Source organism: Schistocerca americana, chromosome 2 (genome assembly GCF_021461395.2).
Source record: "Schistocerca americana isolate TAMUIC-IGC-003095 chromosome 2, iqSchAmer2.1, whole genome shotgun sequence".
NCBI classification, from domain to species: Eukaryota; Metazoa; Arthropoda; class Insecta; order Orthoptera; family Acrididae; genus Schistocerca; species Schistocerca americana.
In genome coordinates, this window is record NC_060120.1 from 675,858,415 (window position 1) to 675,870,205 (window position 11,791).

Below are 11,791 nucleotides of genomic sequence, written 5' to 3' on the forward strand. Positions count from 1 at the left end.
AGAGAGAAGGAAGTATCAGTGTAGTTACTAACAGATTAGAGTCTACGAAACGACCTACACCAGGCAATATTCCTCAGCAAAATACGTAAGTCTCACCTACAGGGAACATCATCCTTCGCCGTTGTCGCGGTTATCAATTCCTAACATGAAACGATCACACAATGGCAAACACTAAACAGGTTGTGTAAAATGTGTCTCACAAATGTGTCACAGGTTATACGTTGAGTACCGAATAAACGTTTTGGAATTAACTATTAGTTTATTACTCAGTTCAAGCAGTAAAAAAAGTAAATCTGCATTACTAACCATAATTCGTTAAAAACTGCACATTACGTTTTTCTTTACATACAAAATCTTGTTCATGTGTGTGTGTGTGTTTTTTTTTCTCTCCGTAGTCTGTTTTTTCTGACATGCCTGCGGCTGAAGGTGTCATTCTCCATAGAGTAGCGTGCATCGCGAAAACTTTCCACCAGAATGTTAACAAGGTTAACACATTGACGCAAAGCGTTTTCGGATCTGATGCTAAGCACTGATAAATTGAACTTGTAAACAGAACTGGCCGCCAGAGTTAGCTCCAAAGAATCTCTGTTTCGCGTGCTTAATGTAACGTAACTACAGGGTGAGGCAAAAGTCTGGATACACCACTATAAAAGTCGAATGGTGTGAGGAATCATAATGGCATCTGGTATGGGGTGTCTGTAAGTGGGAACCTAACTTCTAGAAGCTATGACGACAGCGGTGGCCACCCGCCATTTGGATTTGAGTCACGTGTTACAATGGGAAGCTGTTCATGTGGTACATCATTTTGAACTCCCTCTTTCTCAAGAATACACATGTGCAATTAAGATATCTTTATTTATGTAGAAGTTACGACTTGTTAAAGTTTAAGACACTATCAGAGTCGGCATTACAGCATATGCTTCACATGACCTCCATTGCACTGGGCACACAACCTGAGTCTTTGCCAGTCCTGCTGCACACGTCGCAGGATTTGTGGGTCAACAGAGACACACGCCTCCTCAATACGCCGGCAAAGGTGGGTTACATCGTTGATTTTTACCTCATATGCAATTAATTTCAAATGACCCCACTGATAAAAGAGGTGTAAGATCAGGGTACCGCGGTGGTCATTCGATAGAACTGCTCCTTCCTACCCAGTGACCTCCAAACTGTTCCTCCAGAAATTCCCAGACTTCAGTAGCATAGTGGGGAGGAGCACCGCTTTCTTGGAAAAAGTTTGGAAAATCACCCTGCAGATTCAACAGTGCATGTTAAGATACATCTCCCCATTCAAGGTTCCATCAATACACAATGGACCCACGATTTTTGTGTCCCAAATCCCACACCAAACCACCGCTTTTTCATCACCAGCACCTTTACAGGGACACACCCACGAGCGGTTTGAATGTGATAAGTAACGATGATTCTGTTTACTTATATCTCCTTTCACATAAAAATTAGCTTCGTCACTGAACAGTACCTGTCGTACGAAGTTTGGATTCCTGTTACACCGATCCTGACCGCATTCTGCAAACTGCACCCGCCTCTCAGAGTCATCCTCCGAGAGATTCTGTTGCAACTGTAACTTGTACGGCTGCCATTCGTGCGTCTGCAACGCTGACTGACACCGCACATTGTTGATGTGGACGTTTCACAGACGACGCCACAAATTGCTGTTGCAGTCTATTGTAAGTGGCTGTTCTTGGACGTCCATTGTGTAACTTGTCCACCACAGAAGCTCTTGCACGAAATTTGTCCAACAGCTTGGATACTGTCATACGTTAAATATCATTTCTTTCAGGATGCCGAGCTTTGAAGTCAGCAGCAGTCACTGTGGCACTTCGTCCACCAATCATTAACACAATTTCAATGCGTTCCTGTTGCGTTAGTGCCACTGCGGGTCACCTGTAACAGTAAACAGAATTAAACACCTCCTTATAATTGCAAACTTGAACAGGTCATAACTTCTACACAATCTTAAAACAGATTTCACTTACAAATCCCTGAGGCCGCCCGGTTAGCCGAGCGGTCTAACGCGCTGCTTTCAGGGCTGGAAGGCGTGCCGGTCCCCGGCACGAATCCGCCCGGCGGATTAGTGTCGAGGTCCGGTGTGCCGGCAGTCTGTGGATGGTTTTTAAGACGGTTTTCCTTCTGCCTCGGCGAATGCGGGCTGGTTTCCCTTATTCCGCCTCAGTTACATCATGTCGGCGATTGCTGCGCAAACACTTCCTCCATGTACGCATACACTATAATTTCTCTACCACGCAAACATTGGCGTTACACTCGTCTGGTGTGAGACGCTCTCGAGGGGGGTGGGGGGTCGGGGGTGGGGAGAGAGGCTGTCCACTGGGGGCCCAATAACCCTGGGCTCGGTGTGGGAAGGCGGTGGGGTGAGTGGACTGCTGTAGTCTGTTGTGAAGTTGTGTACCACTGTGGTCTACGGCGGAGACGGAGCCTCTACGTCGTTTCTAGGTCCCCAGTTCCATACAGTACACTACAATACATATTCCTGAGAAAGAGGCAGTTCAAAATAATGTACCACATGACGCCCTTCCCATTTGAAACAGGTAACCCAAATCGGCGGATTTCAAGGTGGCCGCCGCTGTCGCCATAGCACCTACGAGTTGCGCCCCCAAGTTACAGACACCCCGTACCAGACGCCATTATAATTCCCCAGACCGTTCGACTTTTATTGGGGTGTATCCAGGCTTTAGCCTCATCCTGTATAGCCATTCCAAAGACAAGGTTTTACATGTTAACGAACAGACTCTCTCATCGGAAAAATAAAGTCGTGAATAACTAAGAGTTCCGGTATCTCTTTAGTTTTCTTCATCTTGATCTCAGAAAGTAGTTACCAAAAAGAATATACTGAAATTGTGTCTCTGACCATGCTGCGCGTTAAACTGATGTCGATTGTTGCAACCAGGAAAATTTGCTGGAAATGTGATTTTCTTCAAATTTTGTGTCATTTAAACCACAAACATTCGCAAAACATCTGGGATGTTTCCAGAAGGTAGGAGACGAGGTACTGGCAGAAGTAAAGCTGTGAGTACCGGGCGTGAGTCGTGCTTCGGTAGCTCAGTTGGTAGAGCACTTGCCCGCGAAAGGCAAAGGTCCCGAGTTCGAGTCTCGGTCGGGCACACAGTTTTAATCTGCCAGGAAGTTTCATCTGGGATGTTGATTCGCACAGTAATACAAAAATCCATTTATGCTGCCATCGTTTGTTATTTCTGTCTAGATTTTTTTTTATAATTTGTGCTTATTGTTATGAAAAATCCTGAAAATACGTGTGGCAGCACTATAACGCTATGTAAATCTGCCGCCGATATTTTATAAATCTATCAGATACCGCAGCTAGGTTTTCGACTAGTGAGAGTGTAAAGAGGCAACTACTTTGCTGAATAGTTAAAATTCACAACTTCTTCATTTATCAGAATACTGAAGCAACTACGGGTTTAGTAAATGCAACTACATACTTTCTTTATTAGATAGCCCTCGAGAATAGGAATACAGCGATATAGCACCTATCAGTTGTCGTAGTGAGCGATGCTTACAACATAACCATTCTACGCGTAATGATCAAGGTTGCCAGTAAAGAGAAGTTCCACTTCTATCGACAAGTGAACATAGTCCTCGTATAACTGGGCTAGGCTCACCTTGGTAGAAAGAATTATACAGCCTATATGCATCCGAATGTTCATTTAAGGTATCATGTAAAAATATGAAGAAAATCGGTCAAGAACTTTTTGAGATTTTTGCTAACAATTTTCTCCCTTTACATATTGCATATATATTTCTGTATTTTAGGTGACAAGTACGTACATAAAAACATGCACGTATTAGAATCCAACGTGTCGAAATTTCAAAGTACTCGGTGAAGAACGTTTTTTTGAGATTAAAGATTTTGAACTAACGAACATTTATATTTTTGTTTATATAGATGAACAAAGTCCAAATTAGAGCATCTCAAGAAGTGAAGTATGGAGGGGATGTTAACTGATACCTGAAGCCACTGTACTGTGTTACTATCTTCTCTATATTTTAGATCTGAAAATGCCATAATGAAGCCGAAACCGTTCATTATAATGAAAACTATTTTCTCTTTTGTTAAAACTACATACTTACTTTCATTTTATGACTCTTTTTAAAAACCAGGCCCGCCTCATACGTATCATAAACAGTTTTGAAGTTCGACTTACACCAACTGGTTAACATTTGTACGTGAACTCTTTGGTTTGTGTCAGGTGTACACTAAATGACAAGTTTGCGAGCAGACACGCAGACAAGTTTTGTATCGTTCTGATCTCAAAAAAATGAATTTTTAATGGACGACAGACATGGCAGTGAATTACAGTTAAATGATTCGATCATAGTATCCGATAGATCCGTATTGCAATCATCGTTATGTTTGTGTATTTAAACATCTATTGGTTTTAATATTCTCCTCGTCGACAACTAAGTGTGACTAATTGGAGCACACTGATATGAGGGAAAGAGATCCATTACCACAGCTGCGTTGAGAAGACTTTTATTTTTTGTTTGATTTTTTTGAGTTATCAGTCGTCTGGCTGGTCTGATGCGACCCACCACGAATTCCTCTCCTGTGTCAACCTCTTCATCCAAAGTATCACTTGCAGCCTACGTTTTCAATTATTTGCTGGATGTATTCCAATCTTTGTCTTCCTCTACAGTTTTTACCCTGTACAGCTCCGTGTTTAAATGGTTCAAATGGCTCTGAGCACTATGGGACTTAACTGCTGAGGTCATCAGTCCCCTAGAACTTAGACCTACTTAAACCTAACTAACCTAAGGAAATTACCCACATCCATGCCCGAGGCAGGATTCGAACCTACGACCGCAGCGGTTGCGCGGTTCCAGACTGTAGCGCCTAGAACCGTTCTGCCACAACGGCAGGCTCCTTGTTCTACCATGGAAGTCATTCCGTGGTCTCGTAACAGATGTCCTACCATCATGACCTTTCTTCTATTTAGTGTTTTCCATATATTCCTTTCCTCGCCGATTCTGTGGGGAAACTTCTTATTCCTCATCACACGACGTAATTTTCAACATTCTCCTTAATACTACGTCTCGCATGCTTCGATTCTCTTCTTCTACAGCACCCGCACAGTCCTTGTTTCACTACCATGCAATGATGCGCTTCAAGCGTACATTCTCAGAAATTTCTTCCTCAAATTAAGGTTTGTGTTTGATACAAGTAGACTTCTCGTGGCTAGGAATGTCCTTTATGTCCTTTTTGCCAGTGCTAGTCTGCTTTTGACGTCTTCTTTGCTTCCTCCGTCATGGATTAGTTTGCTGCCTAGATAGCAGAATTCCTTAACTACATCTACTTCGTTATCACCACTCCTGATCTAAAATTTCTCGATAATCACACTGCTGTTACTTCTCATTACTTTCGTCTTTCTTTGATTTGTTCTAAATCCGTATTCTGTACTCACTAGAATGTTCATTCAATTTAGGAGATTTTGTAGTTCCTCACGATCGCTGCGGACAGCAATGTGATCAGCGGATCGACCCACTGACATTCTATCACCTTGAATTTTAGTTCCAGTCTTGAACCTTCCTTTTATGTCCATCACTGCTTCTTCGATGTATAGATTAACAGTAGGCGTCAAAGACTAAATCCCTGTCTCATAACCTTTTTAAGCCGAGCACTTCGTTCCTGGTCTTCCTCTCTTATTGTCCCCTCTTGGCTCTTATACGTATTGTTTGCTGTCCATCTTTCCCTACAGCTTACACTGTTTTTCGCAGAATATCGAACATCTTGCACCATTAGAAACTGACGCAGATCGATAAATCCTATCAACGTATCATGGTTTTTCTTTTGTCTAGTTTGTAAGTAGGCTGTTTAGGTGTAAGTAGGCTGTTTAGGTTTTCATGTTGGTAACACCATGTAGCGCTCTATATGAAAATCACTGTCTGTCCTGTGTGCAGTCTGTGGCTGGTTTGCATTGTTGGAATTTGTTATTGTAGTGTTGGGCAGTTGGCTCTTAACAGCGCGTAGCGTTGCGCAGTTGGAGGTGAGCCGCCAGCAGTGGTGGATGTGGGGAGAGAGATGGCGAAGTTTTGAGAGCGGATGATCTGGACGTGTGTCCATCATAGACAGTAAATTTGTAGGACTGGAAGTCATGAACTGATTATATATATATAAAATGACTTTTGAACACTATTAAGGTAAATACATTGTTTGTTCTGTATCAAAATCTTTCATTTGCTAAGTATGCCTATCAGTAGTTAGTGCCTTCAGTAGTTAGAATCTTTTATTTAGCTGGCAGTATTGGCGCTCGCTGTATTGCAGTAGTTCTAATAACGAAGATTTTTGTAAGGTAAGTGATTCATGAAAGGTATAGGTTATTGTTAGTCAGGGCCATTCTTTTGTAGGGATTATTGAAAGTCAGATTGCGTTGCGCTAAAAATATTGGCTGTCAGTTTAGTGATGATAAGAATAAGTAAAGAGAGAAATGTCTGAGTACGTTCAGTTTTACTCAGCTGTTTGAAAATCAAATAACGTAAGGTGTTTATCAGCGTAATCATTCATAAATTGTTCTTAGGGGAGGTTTCAAATTTCCATTATCAATGGCAACATCAGAACTGCCTCTTCTAGCGCCTTTACACGAGCTAATGTACATGCAGACTCCACGAAGGTCTACAGCACAGCCAAACCACTTCCTCCACGGGGAAAAGTTTCGAGATTGGCTAACCTGAAGGACATTGCTATCTTTTTGCTCTCTGACATACGGCGACATGGCCAGTAACAAAGCGCTGTCTGCTGTGTTGCAGGACTGCAACGGTGACCAGCGCATCGACTGCTTCGACTTCGCGGCGATCCACCGGCTGGGCGGCTACGGGTGCACGGGCGCGCTCGACTACAACTACCAGAGCCGCTTCATGCTGTGCCAGCAGCAGGTGGCGCAGCTGGTGGGCAACGGCCAGGGCTGAGGCGCAGCTCATCCCACCTCACCTGCTGGACGTCCAGTGATGACACACACACACACAGCGCAGCGGGCGCTTCTCCTCCTCACCTGTAACCACTTCAAGACTAAGAAGACTGTGCCAGCTTCTCTCGCCTCATTTCATCCAGACGATAGGTCAACACTTTGTCGTATACGCTTGTATCTCCATAATCACTCATGCCTTTTTTATTATTTATGTATTTGTAACGCTATATTATAGCCAATAAAGTGAAAAGTATAATTCTTGTTTTATTAAATCGTTCAACATCTTTTAATGTTGAAATGCATGCGATCACTGACCAGCGACAGCTACTGTACAAAAACAAAAAAAGGAAAGAAATTATGTGGAGAAGATGCTGGTAGCGGCAGTCACGAAGATAGGGCACAGCTTCCGACTTTAACACGCCAGAAATAACGCCGCATATCGCAGTTACCGGCTGTGCCAATGAGACGTGGTCGTATTGTATACACAGTGGCACGGCAATACTGGGCCAGTACGGCGAAGACGAATGGGATCTGGGACATTCGTTCTTCATGGAGGTTCCACATATGCATACGTCAGTCTTGCTGCCATACGCAGAAGCGGGATGGCATGGTGCCGTCCCTGTGGCGCTTTCGTTGGGCACACCACTGACACGCTCGTCTCTCTGCTGCAGCGCAGAAGGAAGCCGCACTAATTGGCGCGGTGCTTACAGACCGTTCTGCTACAGACGTCACCACACAGTGTATACAGATACTTGTCTCCCTGCAAACCAGCCCTCTGCCTGTCTCAAAGTACGTGACACTGCTGTGTAATTTTGACAAGCTGTCTCCCTTCGCGGGTGCTAGTCGCTTGGGGCCGTTCGAGAAGTTACACTGCATTGAGGACGGCCTCCTGAAGACACATTCCCATGGCAGCTGAGAAATCATGTCCAAGGCGAGCAGCAGTATCGCGGATCGACAAACCATGGGCCACGATCCCGCTGTTGACGAATTCCATGTGCTGGTAGGCGTTTGTCCTTCTCACATTACGCGTAATACCAACAACTCACGATCAGCATTCAACTGCGTCTCCTAACTAAGGAACCCACCGTAAATTTTTACCTTGTATACAAGAGGTAGATTTTTTTGTGTCCTTTGTGCAGATTTGTTCGAATATTACTCATTTGCATGTCCAAGAATGTCCTACAATTGACACTAATTTGAAATGTGCTGTTTGTTGCCTTAGTGATGTTCCAATTTCAATAGCGAGCGGTCTACATAAGACATTAAATAACTCAACCGCAAATGACAATTTGTTCCAAGGCTGGAATACGCACTCGATTGCCTGCTCATTAGGCAGGTGCGCTAACCACTACTACTGGCACAGTGGCTTTGCATAACTGGACAGACTACCATAACACGCCTCCCTCCTCAGTCCAAATTCCCATTCACGCCCCATCTCACTCGGTATTCTCCGTAAACTCTAAAAGCGTTGCAGAGGCTCTCCAACTGTATACCAATAGCACCTCAGCATAAAACGAAATGGGTGATCCTGCCTGAAACGAAGACATAAGTGCTTTAATGAAAAGAAACTACATTATACCAGAGATCTCAAACATCTGTGATGTATCTACACAGGGTGGTCCATTGACAGTGAGCGGGCCAAATATCTCACGAAATAAGCGTCAAACGAAAAACCTACAAAGAACGAAACTCGTCTATCTTGAAGGAGGAAACCAGATGGCGCTATGGTTCGTCCGCTACATGCCGCTGCCATAGGTCAAACGGATATCAACTGCGTTTTTTTAATAGTAACCCCCATTTTTAATTACATATTCGTGTAGTACCTAAGGAAGTATGAATGTTTTAGTTGGACCACTTTTTTCACTTTGTGATAGATGGCGCTGTAATATTCACAAACATATGACTCATTATTTTAGACGAACAGTTGGTAACAGGTAGGTTTTTTAAATTAAAATACAGAACGTAGGTATGTTTGAACATTTTATTTCGGTTGTTCCAATGTGATACATGTACCTTTGTGAACTCATCATTTCTGAGAACGCGTGATTACCTTGAAATACCACATTAATGCAATAAATGCTCAAAATGATGTCCGCCAACCTCAATGCATTTGGCAATACGTGTAACGACATTCCTGTCAACAGCGAGTAGTTCGCCTTCCGTAATGTTCGAACATGCATTGACAATGCGCTGACGCATGTTGTCAGGCGTTGTCGGTGGATCACGATAGCAAATATTCTTCAACTTTCCCCACGGAAAGAAATCCGGGGACGTCAGATCCTGTGAACGTGCGGGCCATGGTATGGTGCTTCGACGACCAATCCACCTGTCATGAAATATGCTATTCAATACCGCTTCAACCGCACCCGAGCTATGTGCCGGACATTCGTCATGTTGGAAGTACATCGCCATTCTGTCATGCAGTGAAACATCTTGTAATAACATCGGTAGAACATTATGTAGGAAATCAGCATACATTGCACCATTTAGATTGCCATCGATAAAATGGGGGCCAATTATGCTTCCTCCCATAATGCCGCACCATACATTAACCCGCCAAGGTCGCTGATGTTCCTCTTGTCGCAGCCGTCGTGGATTTTCCGTTGCCCAACAGTGCATATTATGACTGTTTACGTTACCGCTGTTGGTGAATGACGCTTCGTCGCTAAATAGAACGCGTGCAAAAAATCTGTCATCGTCCCGTAATTTCTCTTGTGCCCAGCGGCAGAACTGTACACGACGTTCAAAGTCGTCGCCATGCAATTCCTGGTGCATAGAAATATGGTACGGGTGCAATCGATGTTGATGTAGCATTCTCAACACCGACATTTTTGAGATTCCCGATTCTCGCGCAATTTGTCTGCTATTGATGTGCGTATTATCCGCGACAGCAGCTAAAACACCTAATTCGGCATCATCATTTATTGCAGGTCGTGGTTGATTTTGTGGCGGCGTTCGTAGCGACAAACAATTCGCTGTAGAAACGGCTTACGAAGTCACCGCCACACTTTTAATAGCGGGCCGACCGGTCCGCTGGAACAGCGAACAGAAAGATGAAAACCCAAACACTCTGATCAAATAAAAGTCGGTACTTATCTTTATTAACGAAGATACAGAAACACAGTAGTGAACTCCGTGTCTACAGAAATCTGTCTAGTTCGAGTCGGAGCGGCTAGGTCAGCGTCGGCTGACGACAAACAACAACTCTGCTGCGATGAACACGCAACTGACTAGCAAGTACACAATTCGGTGGCGAGTATACAACTGAGCGGCGAATACAGAACTGTCCTAGCGCTCGCGACTCCAGCGCTTAAGAAACCAGAAGCCAGCGGTGGCGCGCGCAGACTTGCGGCGATTTCCTGTCTCGCTGGCGCTAATTATGCGGACGGCGTCCGGACTTTGATGCTGCCAACCTTTTGGCAGCGGGCTCGGGTGGCATTACTGGCTAGGGTATAACAGTTGACGTTTCACATGTGCCTGAACACTTCCTGTTTCCTTAAATAACGTAACTATCCGGCGAACGGTCCGGAAACTTGGATGATGTCGTCCAGGATACCGAGCAGCATACACAGCAGACGCCCGTTGGGCATTTTGATCACATTAGCCATACATCAACACGATATCGACCTTTTCATCAATTGGTAAACGGTCCATTTGTAACACGGGTAATGTATCACGAAGCAAATACCGTCCGCACTGGCGGAATGTTACGTGATACCACGTACTGATACCTTTGTGACTATTACAGCGCCATTATCACAAAGCGAAAAAAGTGGTCCAACTAAAACATTCATATTTCTTTACGTACCACACGAATACGTAACAAAAAATGGGGGTTCCCATTTTAAAAAAAACGCAGTTGATATCCGTTTGACCTATGGCAGCACCATCTAGCCGGCGAACCATAGCGCCATCTGTTTTTCCCCTTCAAGCAAGACGAGTTTCGTTCTTTGTAGTTTTTTCGTTTGATGCTTATTTCGTGAGATATTTGGCCCGGTCACGATCAATGGACCATCCTGTATATACGCAGACTGAAGTGACGAATGAACATTTGTACGAAGGACAGGATTCGAAAGCGGATATCCTGCTCGCTAGGCAAATGCCTAACCACTACGTGATCCTGCCACAGTGGCTTTGCACAACTCGACGTTGTATGCACTCAAAAAGTCGTTGGAAGTAGTCAACAGAAATATTGAGCCGTGTTGCCTCTGTAGCTGTCCACAATTGCGAAAGTGTTCCCGGTGTAGGATATTATTCACGAACTGGCCTGTCGATTACGTACCAAAATGTCAGATAGGATTCATGTCGGGCGATCTGGGTGGCCAAATCATTCTCTCGAATTTTTCAGAATGTTCTTCAAACTAATCACTAACAAATTTAGGCCGGAGACATGGCACACTGTCAGCCATAAAAATTCCATCATGAATGGCTGCAAATGGTTTCCAATCGATTTAGTTGGACCACAGGACGAGTTCATTCCATGCAAACACAGCCCACACTATTATGGAACCAGCATCTGCTTGCACAGTACCTTGGCACTTGGGTCCATGACTTTATGGGTCTGTGGCACACTCGAACCCTGCTATCGGCTCTTACCACCTGAAATCGGGACTTATCTGACCAGGCTAAGGATATCCAGTTGTATAAGGTCCAGCCGATATGGTCAAAAGCCCAGGAGAGGCGCTGCAGGCGATCTCTTACTTTTAGCAAAGGCACTCGCGTCCGTCGTCTGCTGCTATAGTCCATTAATGGCAAATTTCGCCGCACTGTCCTGGCGGACACGTATATCGTACGTCCCACATTGATTTCTGCTGTTATTTCACGCAGACGCCATT

The 11,791-nt window shown here is 44.3% G+C and overlaps 1 protein-coding gene across 1 annotated transcript in view; it reads left to right on the forward strand.

The window, feature by feature from the left end:
- The window catches only part of LOC124596101 (lysozyme-like), a 31,810-nt gene extending 24,598 nt beyond the window's left edge, over positions 1-7,212 (forward strand). The window contains exon 4 of the mRNA XM_047135108.1: positions 6,799-7,212. Coding sequence (XP_046991064.1) covers positions 6,799-6,957 — 159 coding nt within the window. The 3' untranslated portion in view covers positions 6,958-7,212. The remainder of the gene's footprint in view (positions 1-6,798) is intronic.
- Positions 7,213-11,791: the final 4,579 nt, after the last annotated feature.